Source organism: Panicum virgatum, chromosome 4K (assembly GCF_016808335.1).
Source record: "Panicum virgatum strain AP13 chromosome 4K, P.virgatum_v5, whole genome shotgun sequence".
Lineage (NCBI taxonomy): Eukaryota > Viridiplantae > Streptophyta > Magnoliopsida > Poales > Poaceae > Panicum > Panicum virgatum.
The window spans coordinates 7,001,381-7,018,209 of NC_053139.1; the positions used below are offsets into that span (position 1 = coordinate 7,001,381).

At 48.7% G+C, this 16,829-nt stretch overlaps 2 protein-coding genes across 4 annotated transcripts; both read right to left on the reverse strand.

Annotated features, from left to right (window-relative positions):
- Window positions 1-2,479: 2,479 nt before the first annotated feature.
- On the reverse strand, window positions 2,480-5,593 carry LOC120702869 (glutamate receptor 2.8-like). Its single transcript, XM_039986829.1, has 5 exons — window positions 4,693-5,593; window positions 4,363-4,541; window positions 3,908-4,223; window positions 3,380-3,789; window positions 2,480-3,258 (listed from the first exon to the last, which is right to left on the reverse strand). Exons 1-5 carry the CDS (start codon window positions 4,997-4,999, stop codon window positions 2,710-2,712), a joined length of 1,761 nt encoding a protein of 586 aa, XP_039842763.1. The 5' UTR covers window positions 5,000-5,593; the 3' UTR covers window positions 2,480-2,709.
- Window positions 5,594-7,774: 2,181 nt separating this feature from the next.
- On the reverse strand, window positions 7,775-15,704 carry LOC120702867. Of its 3 annotated transcripts, none has more exons than XM_039986826.1 (10): window positions 15,125-15,704; window positions 14,936-15,037; window positions 14,647-14,843; window positions 14,123-14,304; window positions 13,914-14,019; window positions 13,515-13,828; window positions 12,923-13,297; window positions 12,235-12,319; window positions 10,537-12,033; window positions 7,775-8,374 (listed from the first exon to the last, which is right to left on the reverse strand). In XM_039986826.1, the coding sequence occupies exons 1-10, from the start codon at window positions 15,148-15,150 to the stop codon at window positions 8,199-8,201; spliced, it is 3,060 nt and encodes a 1,019-aa protein (XP_039842760.1). In that variant the 5' UTR covers window positions 15,151-15,704; the 3' UTR covers window positions 7,775-8,198. The 3 variants fall into 3 exon arrangements, with proteins under 3 accessions (XP_039842760.1, XP_039842759.1, XP_039842761.1); XM_039986825.1 differs by having other exon boundaries at window positions 14,626-14,843; window positions 15,125-15,687; XM_039986827.1 differs by having other exon boundaries at window positions 14,123-14,301; window positions 15,125-15,681.
- Window positions 15,705-16,829: the final 1,125 nt, after the last annotated feature.

The window sequence follows — 16,829 nt, forward strand, 5'->3', positions numbered from 1 at the left end:
GGGATCTGCACCGACACTAAGGTGATTGTGCTGTGGTACCCCACTTGTGGGTAAAGTTGTACACCTCTACAGAGTTTAAACCTATTCGAATAGTCGTGCCCATGGTATTGGGCGAGTTACGGTTTGGTCACACAACTAGCACTTCTTCTGGAATTGGGTTGGATTGGCGTGAGTGTTTTGGGAAGAGTGTCCGGCAGTTGTGCCGTGAGCTACTGCGGATGAGGAGTCTGGTAGCATTAAAACTTGGATCCTTTATGAAGGATCAACCCCACTTATTACTCGGTTAGTAAAGAATCGCTTTGAGAAAACTCTTTTCAAAAATAAACCCTTGCATGTGTAAAATCTAGCTTTACTGCAAATGAATCTCAGCCTTATCCTTGAATTATCCTGTGCATATCTGTATTATTTCCCACTCCGTGGATGGGGTTGGACTTGTTGAGTACTTTTGTACTCACCCGATATATATTTGTGGTTTTTCTTCAGAAGAAGATTCGGACTTCGCTGTTGAAGACGTTGAGTAGAGGTTGCGTCCGCACCCAACCTTGCCTGTGGTGTTGGTCCTCTGCAAGATGCTGCTGCTAGCGCATTACTCTGAGCCCGAGCTGGAAACCGTCTGGGTCGTGCTTTGGTGTGACGCTCATGGTGGAATGGTGTTCCCGTTGACGGCTGGGCGGATGTTGTTGCTTTCAGAGCATGTTCAGATATCTGAGTCCTTGGCAGAGGTGTGAGGCGGTGGGAGAGGCGAGGGCCCCACGCAGAGTGGCCAGGATTAATGTTTTTCATCAGCACTGTGATGGAAGTGTTCTGCTAAAGCATCACTGGAGCCGGGAGATCGACGATCGTGTGTGCATGGCTTGAGGGTGATAGTCCCTTGGTGGAGGAGTTCGGGTTGCCACTCTGACTTGCAGCGGGCCACAGCTTCGGCGTGGCACAGCGTTGGCGACGACAGCGCAGTTCGTGGCCGCTTCTTTCGCTTCCTCTCCCAAGTTGTGGTGGTGTAGTGTTTTGTTGGATGCGTTGTCTGTATGATGGTGGTGTTCGCTTCGGTGCGTTATGTACCAATGCTTCTTCTTCTTATATGATATGACAGTGCTCCTGCCTTTTATTTAAAAAAAATGTTGATTGGGTTGGGAGACATCAGTACATATGTGGGTTTGTTTGGTTGCTGGCCACAACCATATCTGTGGCGGCAAAAATTGACAAAACACACTAGCTGCAAGGTGTGGTTGTCTCGTTCTACGGACCAACCAAACAGCTGCACTAGTTTTTATGGCGTTGCCACAAGTTTGGTGTGGCTAATTATGACCAACAATCAAACAACCTCTATATATTTTGTACACAATCGATGGTCATCTAGCCTCCCGAACAGCGAATAGAAGAGTTGTGTATCGGTTTCAACCATAGCATGTCTGTAGAATACTTTAGTAGGGGTATATGTGTCTTTTTTATCTGTTTATTAGGAGAGGGGGGGCTTCCTTTCTACTTCTGGTAGATAGATAAGTCATCCATTTTTAAAGCTCAATAAGGCTCATTATCCTACTGCAGGTATATTCAATATTTTGATATGATTAATTCAACACTTTATTAAATTGGTTCAACATTTGACTATCAAAATGTTGAAATTGTACGGATGAAATATTGAAACTAGAAGCACAAAATATTGAAATGTTGAATTCCAAATGTTGAACGGCGACCATCACGTAGCTTCTTCACCGTGCGGCGGCGCCGGCACCGCGAGCGATGGCAAGGCGACGGCGGCGCAGAGGTAGGCGGCGGCGGCACATGGCGGGGCGCAGCACGCGGCGGGGGCGGCACATAGGCATGCGTCGGCGGCGCAGCGCGCGGAGGCAGGCGGGGGCGGCGCGCGGGGCAGGAGGCAGCGGCGCAGCACAGGGCAGGGGCGCCGCAGAGTCAGGCGGTGGCGGCGCAGCGCGCGGAGGCAGGCGGGGGCGGCGCGCAGGGCAGGTGCCGGCGGCGGAGGCTGGGCGAGCGCGGGGCAACGCGCGGGAGCGGGGGCGGCGCGGGCAGTGGGGAGAGAAGGTGGGGAGAGAGAGGAAGTTAGGGTTGAGGTAGATCTAAAAGTTGTTGTTGTTTGCACGAATCTATATAGATTCCGGGGGGGCTGTCAGGCCCTGTGTGGTCCAGCTACAGGAGGGATAATGGGCCTCCAAGCTGTAGCGCACCTCCAGTTCTGATTCCAACCGAACTCACATAGTTCACTTATGTATAGTCCAGTTCGAGAGTCTCAATGTCGTATTCAATCAATACTCCAAAGGAAAATATGAAAAATGCTATTCGATGATGGAATTCATCGAATACCTATGCTTAGGTCTGTGCACGGAGTATTTTAATCGGTGAGCCAGCGCATGGTTCGACTTGTTTGCATAATCTGATTTTGGTTTTTTAACAACAACTGAAAGGGGCAAATTCAGTTTTGTCAGATATCGAAATTTCTCTTCTATGAGCAAGTTAATTGCTTCTAAAATGCTTATAACAAAAGCTACAATTTCTTTAAAAAAACGTTGAGTAGTTGCATCTGGGAAGTGATCCTTGTGACCCTTTGGTGTGTTTTTTTCTCTCTTACACAGCTCCCCACCATTTTTGAGGGGGGGAAACCGGAGGGAAAACACATCTGGCTATCGTATATACACAGAATTCTGCAGCACATTGTTAGTCAGTGACTATCTGCCAAAAAAAAAACTGTTTTTTCTATCTGCTGTTTCCCCTGTCCACACCTTGGCCAGTATCACTCATCTCGATCTGGATACAAACTTCAGGCACAGAGCCATTAGGCATGCTACCCCGCACTGGACCAGCCTCTTCGTCACCGATGCTTCCGCCACTCCCATGGGCATTTTGGGAACTGTTATCCCTGACTTCATGATGAGGGAGTTGATCAGGCTCAAAGCCATTGCCCGTGTCGTTCTGCAGAGCTCTGAATTCTCCATGGCGTACACTTCCACCATTCTCGTCTTGCGATGCAGAGCCTGTCACTCTGAAGTACTTGGCATAGACCGACCTGGCGATGCCTATAACCGTCATGGAAGCTGAGACACTTCCAGTGATGACAAAGAGCCCAGAGAAGCTTCGCAAAGTGAGAGGCTTGGAATCAGCAATCGGGCTGTTGTCGCTTTTCAATTGCGCAGCTGAGCCTGAGCCTAACCATTCCTGCTCGATTCTTGCGCTCTCATTCCCTGCGGTTAGGTTCAAGATAGCAATTGAGAGATTATGCACTAGCGGAGAGCCTCTCGGAAATACCTGAAGACAAAAAGGATGGTGCTATTAGTTTGGTCAGCTTTTCTTTGCCTTGGCGCCCCTAGCATCCAAACTATTGAACAGAGAATGTACTGAAGGGCAATAGCAATAGCAAGGAACTTACAAAAGCAAGTCCAGGGGTCTTGTACAGGCGCTCACCCATCTCGAACTCTTTGTTGTTTTTATCAGAGAGGAAATAGGACAAGTAGGGAATCTCATCCACGATGGCTGACACTCCACCTTTCTTGGATCCCTTCCTCAAAGCTTCAGCATATTCTGTTTGGTTCATAAAGGTCATTAACTTATCCTTTTTGGCTCCTTTGTTTGTCAGAAAGGATTCCACAAATGCTCCTTCTTGGTATCCTATATAATAACCATTGCTCACCAGCTGGTCGAGACCAGTCACTGATGGCCGGAGCCTCTTTGCAGTGAGCATAGACGACAAGTTTGCAGTGTAGCTCTGCACTAGAACCAGCACCGCGAAGCACCATATCACAATAACAACTTTCGACAGAGAGCTTTTAATTATCTGGCCTGCTATGGAATAGACACAGAAAGACATTGTTCTGAGACCATCCTTATGTTACCAAAAGAAGCTACATAAAACCATTCACAAACTGTTAGGAACTTTGAGCTCGATCGAGGTGCTGACCGTGAGAAAACGTCAAGGTGGAGAAAGCAAAGTACGAAGCGGTGCTGAATTGTGCCACGCTTGATCCTTGGTATGCTGGATTTCTGGGCCACTCGATCACCCACACGACAAAGCCGGTGAAGAGGAAGAAGCCCACCGTAGTAAGCCAGAGCTCCGTCGTTAGTGGCTTCAAGAATATCCACTGGATTGGTGGTTTGGAGTCATTGTCAGCGAGCACAAGCAAGGACACACCAGATGGTGCATATGGCATTGTAAAATCTACAATCCTGGCACGGTCGTCAGTTATGGTCACATCACCCACTGCTCCATCAAACACCTGCTTATTTCAAAGAGGAAAACATAGCAGATGAAACAAAATGCAAGCAATTAGAAGTAAAAAAAACTGCAGGCAAGCCTTGTAGCAGAAGGGTATTTGCAAATTGCAATGCAAGTGCATAAAAATAAATAGGGCTCACCTTTTCAGATACATTCCGTACTAGCTCGTCGTAAGTGCCATTGAAAGCACACAACTCATAGCTTGGAGGAGATTGTAGCTTGTCCATGGCGGCCCTGAATATATCGATGGCGACGTTCACAAAATCTTTAAAGGCGTGTTTCTGTGGCACAGCAATAAGCTTCACAGAGCTTCGTTGCACTGCTCATGATGGTTAAGAAATGTTTTATTAGGATCATGTCAACGTGACAGGTCCAATCTTGTCAAGTTATCATGCCCTATGGGGGAATAGAAAAATGCTAATCAATATGGTTTCTGCTCTAGCCATAATAGGTTGAAGTTTTTCCGTTACCATCAGTAGCTTCTGCACACTTCCGCAGCTGATCGATGGTAGCATCTCTGCGTGAGCCACACGCGTGCAGGGCGGACATGAGGTAGGCGGCCTCCTCCCCCGCCACCATGGAGACGCCGGCGCTGCGGCTCCTGCTACTGCTAGTCCCGGGGCCGCTCGCCAGCATCACGCCGTCGTCCTGGACGCCGGCTCGCCGCGCCGCCGCCGATGCACCCCGACTCGCCGCGAGCAAGATGACGATGATGAGCGGAGCGACGACGACGGTGAACCAGCCGCCGCCGCCGCCGCGCCTCGTCCGATCACCCATTTATATAAACCCGGCCGCCTCTACGGAGTTTTTGTCGGAGAATATTTGGACACCCACCCACCGGGATACGACGATCCCCCTAGCCTAGATGCTTGCAGCTCCAGAAGTGTATGTATAGACAGAAGCATCAAGCATATATAGGTACTCAAACTTGACCGTTCGCCTACACGTATTCCTGTTTGACGACGAAAAACGGCAGAACTAACCATGATCTATCACTGTCACGAACTCGTGGAAACGTTCCACGCGGCATTGCAATGCTAGCTCGATCTCCAGGTCTCGATCGACCATTCAACTTTTCTTGATCGACTCGTAGGGCCGGAACAGTTTGATTATTAATTGACAGAAACAAATCGGGAACGGGAAGAATCAGGTTCGAGACAAGGCCATAAGCTAGAAGCGAATGCTCTCCATCACTTGACTTTGAAGATTCACCAGGACCATCACATGCGATCAAGCAAGTAGTCACGCTGCACACTTGGTCAGTGGTCAGTCAGTCTTTCCCCTGCAGGTTTTCTAGATGAATTGGTGTGTGGATACCAGAGCGGTTTCGGGCTCCAGCGTGGAGTGAGTAAACGCTCCGGGAGGCTGGGAGATCTGTCTCGACCCTCCGCCAGCAAATCAGAACTGTGCTCACGCAAACGGACACCTGAACTTACATTACAATCATGGATGGCTTACCTGTCCAAGGTTTCTTTGTTTTGACGGGGTAGCCGTTCAATGTCCGCGTCGCAGACTGAAGAATTCCGGTGGAGGGGGAAAGAGCTGCGCGCCGCCGTTGGCCCGGCGACGGGCCGTAGAGAAGTCGGGCTCGCAAAACTGGGCCTCCGCTCGGCCCAGGAAGTGCTTCGCGCACGCGTGGAAGCCCCACCAGGCCGAATACTTGCCGTCCGATCAAGATCCAACGGTCCAGATGATCCCGACCCCGGACGGTAAATGAGATGCCGTCCGGGGCGGGCGGCAAACGAAACCCCGACCGCTCCCGCGGCGCGTCCCGCGGCGTCCGGATGTCCGCCGTGTGCCTCGTGCCCCTCGTGCTAGTGCTGCTCCCGGCGGCGGGGCCCCGTCGGCGTCGTCGTCCTGGCCACGCTCGCGCCGGGACATTTGTCTCGCCACGCGGCTCCAGCTTCGCGCCATCGCCACTCGAAGGAGACGGCGCTGCGCCTCTCACCGTTATCCGGCTGTCCCTTGCCTATTGCCTACCCTACCTCCTAGCTAGATCGCGGCGGCTCCTGCTCCAGGTGTGTGGCCCGCCGCCTTTACGCCGGCTGATGGCCGCGCCACCGCCGATGCATCGCACCGAGAAGTAATTAAGCGAGATGTGATGAGGAGCGGAGCGCGGCGACGATGGCGGTGAACCGGCAGCAGCGCCGCCTCGGCCACTCCACGTTCCCCACCTAGCTCGACCGAGTTCTTGTGGTGAGCAAATGTTCTGGAAGCTAGCTAGTGTACTCCAGGCATGTAGCTGGCATCCGGTGTATTTGTACCGCTCAATCGGCAAACACACGCACTTGATTAGCTAAACCCGTATTTATACGTGTAAACCACGGCGTACTTGACGAGTTCGTTCCTTGGCCCAGCTGGATGCCACGTTCGGCATGGTTTCGTCATTCCCGAGGCGTGCTCACAATCTCACATATGTCCGGACGGCGTACGCGAGAAATGTTGGTGGTGTGGTGTCAATGGAGAATCGGAGATGTCGCTCTGTTCCGTTGATGCTTCTCCAGCCAACTAACAGTATTTTTCTCTCACACCAAACTAGCACCAGCCACCAGCCAGTCAGCAGTAATTTTCTCTCACAACAAACCAGCACCAGCCACCAGCCACAGCTAGCAGCTAGCAGAACAGAGTGAGATGTTGTAGTCATGGAAAAGGAAAATAGAATACTTATTAAAAGTATCCGTGTAATTTCAAAAGTAACAAGGGATGACAGAAATCTGGGTAATACTATAAGAGGCATGGCACCATGAAAAATGACTTGTTCTGTTTTTTTTTTAAATAAAAAAAACTGAGGCGTAGGAATTCGTTCAGATGGATTTCCACCGAAATCCATTGATTTTTGGTAACTTCAACTGGAGAAACTGGAGGAAGAGATTTCTGGGAAATAGCTTGGGATAGATAGAATACGTACACTCCACAGTTTGACCTCGAAGAGATAATTATCAACAGTTAAAAGAATGCTTGTTTCAGTATTTACATGAAAAATCCTGTAGCGCCCATTGGACAATCTGGTCTGACAAGTTTAGTACTGAACTATCTGTCACAAATTTTTCTGTCAAAGAATGCGACAGTTGGTATGCTTTCTGTTGTACAGTGCCTGTAAATCGCCATAATATGTAAATTGATCGATCTGTCTCGCCAACACAAAAATTTTAGGTGAAACGAGCAGTGCGTGCAAACTCAATAAGCAGGCAGCTGAAATCGCCATAGCCTACAAACATGCATGTGTTACGGTGACTCATGTAAGTTCGAATTTCAGAACCAAAGCAGGAGATGCTTCTATTAACATGGTATCTTCCATTGCCTCCAAAAAGACCATGAAATTTGAGCCGTGAAAACATCTCTGAGGGCAGCATGACGCGACATTTGCACAACATAACTGGCATGGCATGGTTACCAGAGGAGTCTACTGACAGTTTGCATTGCTGCAGGCAAGAAACAACTCAGTTTATCCTGGATTTGAGCAGAATTTCTGCAACGAGGCCTTTCCATCAGACAAAACATTTCAAGCAAGCAGCAGGACCAACTGACATAGTCTCCGGACACTTCTGCAAATATGTTAATCTGGTTCACTATTTTTTTTTTCCTTTTTGCAGAAATAGAGTTTATACAAAATCAAAATGGGTAGTTGTTAGACACAGGACACAAACACATTACACAGGTGGCTGCTAAGACAATGACAGCGTGCAGCGTGCCTGCCAGTCAGCACATCATCATATCCGTGTTCCCAGTAGACTTTCCGATCCAGACCATAGATCATTGACCCGTTCCATTCCTTCACCCTCCACAAGTACATACATGCTACAACACTACCAGTGAAGTGAGACAGGCACCCCCAATCAGCCATGGCCATCAATTGCAGATACTAAACCAAGTTAATGGACGACACAGTACGCAGCGGTTTGGGTAAAGACTGACCACACATACAACAAACCACACTTCTGGATCCTTGGAATTGTGCAAAACATCCAGGCATCCATCATCTGTATCTTAACTTTGTATCAAGCTCATGCCCGTACATCCCACCAGGTACAGGGCCAGAAACCATTGCTTGGTGGTGCACCTGCTGTTGCTTTGATCTGGCTGACATCTCCATCTGCATCAACCTTTCAAAGGCCTCTGGATGATTGCCTCTCACCTCTGGGCCTGATGGGCCTAAACAGTGGCAGAAAAAAGAACATGTTAGAGTATATTTGGTAGGTTACGATATGTAATCCCGGACTGCCATATGTATCGGGGAGGTGCCTTGCCCCCCAAGTCTCTGTACTCTATATATACCGCCCAAGGGGCTCAATGCAATAAATCAACCATTATACGCATACTACTTTCCTACATGACATCAGATGCCTAGGTTTTAGATCCTGACCTAGCCGCCGCCGCTTCCACTGCAACCCGCGCCGCCCCCGGGGAGATCAATCTCCGCCGGGGGCAGCGCCCTCGTAGGATGCGCCGCGGATCCCTCTGATCCGCGCCGCCGTCGTCAACCAGCAGCAGAAGGACCTACCTCTTCCCTGGCCGCCCCATGGCGGCACCGCTCGACGTCCCCGTCGGGTACCACATCGCCATGGGGGCGCAACTGGGCCTGCACGCCTCCGCGTCGTCGTCCCCCTCGACTCCACATCCGGATCCGCCCGCCCCTCCCGCGCATCAGGCCAGGCACCCCGACTCCTACCAGCGCCGCCGCACCGCTGCCATGAGCGCGAGTGCGTGGCTGCGGAGGACCACCGCGGGGACGCCAGGCCACTGCACCATCGGGGCCGGCGGGCCGCCGCATCGCCAATCGACGTCCACGCCGGGCCGCAGCGCTGCCGCCACCCTCCACCACCGGTCCTCTCCAACGCGCCGCCGCGAGCTTGCTTCCCCTCCTCCCTCAACGCCATGCCGCCATCCGCAAGGTCGCGGCTGCGGGGGCGGCTTCTGGGGGTCGTCGGGCTGCGGCGCGGCCGGAGCAGAGGAGCCGCTCGGGCTGCTCCTGCCCCTTCCTTCCTTTGCCCTCTGGCCAACAGGCGGATGAGGATAAGGTTTGGGAGGGCATCACTTGGTGCACCCGAGATTGTACCCGCAGGTTCGCCTTGATGCTGCTGCTATTTTTTTTCGATCTAAGATCGGTTTGCGTCGCCCTACCGTTCGTCGCTGTTCATCGTCGACCCTCCCGAAGGACGAGGTTGTTGCTGCGCCTTCCAGGCTGCAGCGACGACGTTCGTGATCAAGTCACCCTACCGGTGTCGTCGCCTTTTTCAAGCGGTGGCGCCACTCGCCGCCGGTCTTCGTCAAGCAGGCGCTCGATCCACCTCCGCGCCTCCAGCCTTTCTCGCGCGGACATCTCCGCCGATGTTCCTGAAGGAAGACGTCGTCGCCACCCCTGATCTGAGCGCGACACTTGCTGCAACCTGCGCCGTCGCCACCCCTGTCCTGAGCGTGACCTAAGTCGCAAACTGCGCCGTCTACCATCGTCATCCGCCGCACCGTCTTGCTGCTGTCTTCAGCAAGAAGCTACTGAGTTTGTGGACTCGAGCACCTCGACGACGCTTCGACCCGCGCCCCCTCCACAGCTTCGACCACGTCCACCTCGACTTTGGCTACTACGGCACTAAAGGGCTATCATCTGCATGAGTCTCCAGTCAAAGCTTTCGCACCGAAGTTCCGACTGCAGGGGGGATACGTCTCCATTGTTTTCCAGTCTGACCGTTCATGTTGCTACCGCTACGACTGCGGGGGGATGTTAGAGTATATTTGGTAGGTTACGATATGTAATCCCGGACTGCCATATATATCGGGGAGGTGCCTTGCCCCCCAAGTCTCTGTACTCTATATATACTACCCAAGGGGCTCAATGCAATAAATCAACCATTATACGCATCCTACTTTCCTACAGAACAGATCAGCAAATTTTGCCAGCATACTCTTAAGTTTGCAGGAAATACAAGAACCAATTACTAGATAAAAAGTTGAAAATAGAAAACAGAACAAGGAGAAATAAAAACTGAAATCTTCATCTCATGACAGTTAGTTGCTTCTTATACTGAAACATCAAAGAAGTCCAAACAAAAATATTAATCTTCAAAAAAAAAAGCAGAATAGTATTCTGCTCATGGAAACCAGAAGGATTCAACTAGAAGTGTGACTGAATGAGTCAATGTGAACACCTAAATTGTATGTCCTGAGATCAGGGATATCAGATCAGATATAGGAAACTATTAAGCAAAATTCCCATTGATAGCATGTCAGGCAATATGGCATATCTGAACTTGCAAACTGTGATGAGTAACATCTGCTAGTAAACACAAAATAAAAAATTAGTGTTCTGAGAGTCGCACCTGGCATCATCAATCCAAATTCTCCATAGTTGGGCTGGCGAGGGTGCACGTGGAAATTATTTACATTGCCAATCTCAGGTCTATAACCAGCCATGTGATGCACAGGCTGAGATGGCAGAACACCTCTTGGCAAGCCTTCTGGAGGAAAATTTCCAGGCATGGACATCTGTTGTAGCATAAGATGCTGTGCAGCTGGGTCCAAGTGAGGGACCCCTGGACCATGAAGATTATGTTGCATAGAATTCACGTTAGATGGGAAAGAACGGTGAGGATCATGGCGCATTGGCTGTGGCATGTCAAATGGGGCTTGCTGGTTCCTATTAACAATGTGATCCATCATAGGACGAGGTGCCATCATAGGTGGCCTACCCTGTAGAAGATGGTAAAGATTCTGAGACTCAACCTGTAAACGCTGGTCACGAGGATGAGATCCAAGTGCATCAGGACCAAGTACTTGAATGTGTTCTGCATCACCAGGCACAAGACTTTGAAGCCTATAGCTGAGATCGTCAACTGCCTTTCCAGGCAATAGCCCTTCCACTCTACTAGATCTCACTGATGACAAGATATCAGAATTTTGACCAGGCAGAGAGTCGTTCACCGTAAACAAGTTATCTTCTTCAGGCAGATGAATTTCCAAGCCTTTCTTGTCAAAGCTAGTGTTCCCCTGATTTTGACCACCAGCTACCACTGAATAAGAAATTCCTGGTTCTTTAGGGACAGCAGCATCTTTAGAATTATTGAAGGAAAGGGTCTGTTCTACAGGGTAGTATCTTTCGTGGCTAGATGACAATAGAGTTTCACCTGTCTCTGCAAACTCATTAGGACCACCAGTTGCAGATCCTCGAATGGAAACTGGTGCATCTTTGGAATGGAGCTCATTCATAAACGCAGCCCCAAATAATGCTTCCAGTGTCAGATTTTTCCCTGAAGTAGAAGCATTGTCAACTTTGTTATTTGCATCACTTCCAGATATTGCACCATTGACCATTAAATTTGCATCAACACTCTGTGGTTCATCAACTGATCCTATCTGGAAACTCAGAGAAGATGATCCCTTATTATCTGTTCCCTTTTGCAACAATGAAAGAAGATGTTGTGATGCATGATTATCTCCAGATACTTTCTGCATGGCAACTGGCTCATCCACAACAACCTGATGCTCCTTTGTAGTGTTTCTCTGGGTTGAACTGCTATTGCTCTCAACCTGTGCCAACATTGTCTGCTCAAGATCCTCGCACGTCATCATAACTGGAACTGTCACTGGAATATCAGAACGGTTGCATTCTAGAATTCCATCAGCAGGTGTAGAGGATGTAAATGAGTGAAGTTTTGATGCAGAATCAAATTTATCAATAGGTGCCCTTGGTGATAAATTCTGGACAGCAGTATCAGATAAAGGCGGAGCATGGATTATATTTTCTGGCCCTGGATTTTCATTTTTGACAATCATGGAGAGCAGGCTCTTTGAAGATAGGTCTTCTGCAGGTTTCAAGTCTGCAGGAAATACAAAATATGAAATCAGCAGAAGAACATACAACCAAACGAATGCCATGGAGAAATAAGGGACATGTCCTCAGCTTTTATTTTTATTTGGAAGTTTTTGTGGCATGATGGTCTACCAAGATGCTAATACCACTCATTAAAAGGATGTCTACATAATGAGACCAACTAGCAAAACTTATGAAACGAGATTACCTTCATCAAGGAACCAGCGAGCAAATTTGGATGTTTCTGGTAGAGTAGAAGCAACCATGTCGTCATCAGTTTTCAGTGACTGGCTCTGCAAAACACGTCCAAGAAAAAATAAGCATATGACCCATGTAACAGTATGTTGCAGTAATTTCAATGCACAGAACCATTGGAGCTTTCTTCTTTTGAGATACTTCAATGGAGAACAAAATTGGAGCTTTCTACTTTTCGAAGCACATGCCTGGTGGGACGAAGCTATCATTTCTAACTGCAACCCAGCACATGCTATATTTAAACTAAAGAGATTATGATGTGGATAAAAGGCCATCTAAGCTGGTGAACAAATAAAGTACAAAGCTATCACATCAACGTGCAGCACAGAAGCCAACACAAAGATGAATGTTTCAAAGAAGATAATCAAAGTTTCACTGCCATCCTTTTTATAAAAGAATCAATGAATTGGAGCACTAAATTGAGTAACATTTAAGACCTAAATGTATTGTTAACATGAACTGCACAATAAAATTGGATAAAATTGCGAAGGTGCAAGTTTACATCACATAAACATTCAATATATTTGGTTGGGTGGTATTGCACGTTATAGCTCATATAACATGAAACCATAAATATCCAGATGTTTTTTGTACAGATATGGATCATAGGAAAACTAAGAGTAAGCAGGACCAAATTGTACCTGAACATAAGTCGGCACATTGCTGCCACCTTTTGATAATGCATTGCCAAATAACTGTTCTAGTATTGAGATTGAATCATCCTTCCTAACTGGATTGATACTCTTTGATTTGCCTTCTTTTCCAATAGAATACTTATCCATCACATCAGCTTCCCAATCCTCGGTACCTTTCAGAATGCTAGAAGCCAATTCAGGTGAAGAGGTAACGCAACCAGATGGAAGTGTGTGCTTTGGACCCATAATAGCAACATTATCAGAAATTCCCCTCTCTTTGCTTTCAAATGCAGTGAACTCTGTTGCTAACTGGTTACCCTCTAGCCGACCACCAAGTCGTGCAACAGTCAACATGTTAGCCTCAGCAGTTGTGTTACGACCCTACAAAGTACAAACATATTAACACTATAGCGTTGATGGTAGCTTTGCTATCCCTCTTTTGCGAAGGAAATGATTCCATCAGAAATAAGATGAACAGGTTCAATCTTCAATGAAAACAACTTTTCATAAAATGGTGTCAGTGACATGAATGGTAGCAGATAATTGCATGAAATTGATGGCATTCTCTTATCTATAGAAACAACATCTGGATACACACCTTTGGCTCAAGTGAGATGTTGGACGACTGTGACTGAAGCTTTTTGTCCACAAATGCATTTGCAAAACCAGGCGGGACAAGAGGCCTGGCAGCGGGAGCTAGTAGAACTGAAGATGGTTTAGTGGCATCTTCCTGATATGAGGATACTGCAGGTCCATCTAGCTTCCCGTTTTTAGTTTTGACACCAGCCTTTTCAGTAGACGTCTGTAACTGTGAAATGATGTCATCACTAGGATTTTCTTTTAGGATATCAGGACCATTCTTCTTTCCTTGCATGGCTTTGTGTTGCTCTTTCCTCATCAATTCGAAGGACGCTGCATATAGGGGAATGTGAGCTAGCATAGATTATTGCAGTGAAAAAAAGAATGGAGGTTCTATGTTGTAGTAAAAGAAACCGACCCCTCCGCTTCCTTTCCTCTTCTGCTCTATCCTCATTTGAGCATTCAGAAGACCCAAATGTCTCATCATTCATTGAGTCAATGTCTTTCCGTGAAAATGGAGCAGCCTATCATTGATGTGTAAAGTACTCATGAAAATTGCAAGGTTGCTAATCAATAAGAGGAAGGAAGGAAGGATGGAGGGAAGGGCACATGTGCACAATCTCCAACCTTGTAAGGACGTGGTGGCTGGTAGCGTTCCGATGTCCTGTTTGGCTGATGTGCATTTCCATGATCCTTTGATCCCAACTGCCCAGTATATCCTGATGGCCGAGGGAAACCACCACTTCCCAGCAAGCCATCATGCTCCGTGTTCTGCCAATTGCGTCTGTACTGGTTTCCACCACGCCCTGCTGCATGGCAACATTATTAAACCCACAGAGTAAACTAAGAAATGCAGCCGACTTTTCTATCCTTCCATAAGATGGACAACAGGAAGTAAATATGCATGACTTGGTAACAATATGATCATGGAGTTAAATGTTCTCCACCTTCCTTGGTTTCCTACTATTGGTGAAATAAACGCACGCATATATTTGTATAGACTAGACAGCATCAGAATGGAAAGTTCACAAGCTGATGAATTGGGCAAAAATGTCACAGGGAACCAATTCTTTACTAACAAACCATAGACTGCAGAAACCAACAAAACAAGAACTCAATGACTAACATACCCAAAAAGAAAGATGAATTACCCTGTGCCAGAGATTCACGATCAGGTACTTCCCCATCCCGATCGCTTGATCCAGTTGAGCGAGTGTCCCACCTCCCTCCAGAGTTCCCTCCACGAGAAGAGTAAGTATAGCCCCCTGACCCATCTGACCTTCCCAGGGGTGTACTGTAATAACCCTTGTTTCTCTCAAGCACACCTGCTGACAGCTCCTGCAGCTCACTGTTGGAAGAGCAACAACAAAGATCATGAGACAGTAATCCCACTGACAGCTGCGCAAAAGGCCTAAACAATAGAAACGGAGGCTAACTGACCTAAGAAGCGCCGTATCAAAGCCAGGGGGCAGCTTCTTGCAATGCTCCAACTCGCCAAACGACAGCAGAAAATCCCTGGAGTACACTATCCTCGTCTTCATCCTGCCATAGATACAGAGACACATGTTGAGCACATCACAATCTCGAGGACCTGGCAGCTAGCAACAGTGAAATGGAAGGCGTACTCACTTGGGCTCTGGGGGCTCGGAGCTCATCTCGGCACCGCGCCAACGACCTCAACTACCCGCGTCTAAGCTGAATCTAGGGCTTGATTGGTTGTCACCCGGAGCCGAATTCGCCTGACCAGACTCCTCCCAGAGATTTACCTGAGTGGTGTTCCGTTGGTGACTCAGGCAACCGAGGTCAGGCTAAGGCGCGCGGAATCGAACGCCTGAGCTCGTGCCCCACGCCCTTCAGGCAAGCCCGCAGAGCACCGCCTCCATCGCCGCCCGCCGAAGGTTCAACCCACCACCCAGCGTCGAGGCGGAGATCCACGGCGTCCGGCAGGCGCTGCCTCCCGCGCCCTCAACCCTGCGTCTGCGCGCCCGCCTCGCTGCCCCCGCCTCCCGCTCGATCCTGCAACGAAGCAAGCGGCTCGGCCACCGATCTATGATTTGGTCTGGGATTGGAGGCGCGCCAGGACGAATTGGGGGTCGATGGGATCTGGGGATGGATTTCCTCCAATCGCTTTTGCCCTTTCTCGCTCCCTCTCTCCTCGGCTTACGACTGCTGCGCCGAATGAAGCTGAAAACGACTCCACGCTACCTTCGCATTGTAACGATAAAAGCACACTTTGGATTTTACGCTTCTCGTGCTCACAAGGTATTTACGTTTCCACGTGGGCATGGTTTTTAAGAAATAACTAATTTTCAATGTTCAAAAAAGAAACACTAATTTTCAACAATACCAAAAATAATAATCAGGTTACCTTATTATTCAAGTATTATCTACCACATGTTAAGTCTGTGGGGTAGTGCTACACAAATCGATAGCAAAATATAACTAGCCAACGGACGAGCAGTTAGCCTGTAGTTGGATAGCTGGGCTGTTGAGCTGCAGCTGCGTGTCCGAAAATGTAGCATAAGTGAACAGAATTGTTATAATCAAACATGTGTGTACATATTGTTGACACTCAAAATTGGCACGATGAAGGTTTTCTGGACAATCTGGGCAGGACCGGTCAGACCTCTCCCTTGAACCGGTCAGACCGGTCTAGACAAGTTTGTCAAATTGCAAATTGGACTGCACTATTGCGTAGATCTCGTCGAGATGATCGAAATGCATATATAGAACGTTTAATTCGGAGTCCAGATGAGGGAGTTATGCCTCCCGGAAGACCTGCACCCCGGTCAGACCGGTCAGACCGGTCCAGAGCGGTCAGACTGGTCCATAGACCGGTCTGAAACGCCCAGTCCGAGTTAGGAGTTGTATTTTGGCACGTGATTTGATAGGGTTACGACTCCTAACGGGTACAGACCTCCCCACCCTTTATATATGAAGGGCCACGGCCGATTGAGAGTAATCCCAATCGATTCACATATTTATCCTTTACTTTTTCCTCCAAACCCTAATTTTTCCAATCTCATCTGCTGTTCTTCGCTCGTCTCCACGGCGTTCGATGGCGTTCTGAGTGGCCAGCCGACCTTAGAGCAACCCTAGATCCACGAGCTCCGACGGTGTCCCTCCCGAGCTCGAGGTTTTAGGTCTTCGCGGCGTTCTCTGTAGAACCAGTCTGACCGGTCGCCATAACCGGTCTGACCGGTCTGTGCGCAGGGAGCCCGTCGGTGAAGATCGTGTCGACGATCAACGCGCGTTCTAGCGCATTCGAGTGTATTGGCGCAAATTAGTGTCAACACATTTTTTTGGCGACTCCACTGGGGACAGATTAATCTGA

Bases quoted from the DNA above. Each gene is read 5' to 3' on its own strand.
- LOC120702867 (XM_039986825.1), bottom strand. From the start codon at position 15,150: ATGAGCTCCGAGCCCCCAGAGCCCAA. The intron at 14,844-14,935 runs GTCAGTTAGCCT...CTCTTCCAACAG, and splicing joins TTTGATACGGCGCTTCTTAG to TGAGCTGCAGGAGCTGTCAG. The intron at 8,375-10,536 runs GTGCGACTCTCA...GCCACTGTTTAG, and splicing joins ATTTGGATTGATGATGCCAG to GCCCATCAGGCCCAGAGGTG.
- LOC120702869 (XM_039986829.1), bottom strand. From the start codon at position 4,999: ATGGGTGATCGGACGAGGCGCGGCGGCGGCGGCGGCTGGTTCACCGTC. The intron at 3,790-3,907 runs GTCAGCACCTCG...ATTCCATAGCAG, and splicing joins CACCTTGACGTTTTCTCACG to GCCAGATAATTAAAAGCTCT. The intron at 3,259-3,379 runs GTAAGTTCCTTG...TTTTGTCTTCAG, and splicing joins AGACCCCTGGACTTGCTTTT to GTATTTCCGAGAGGCTCTCC.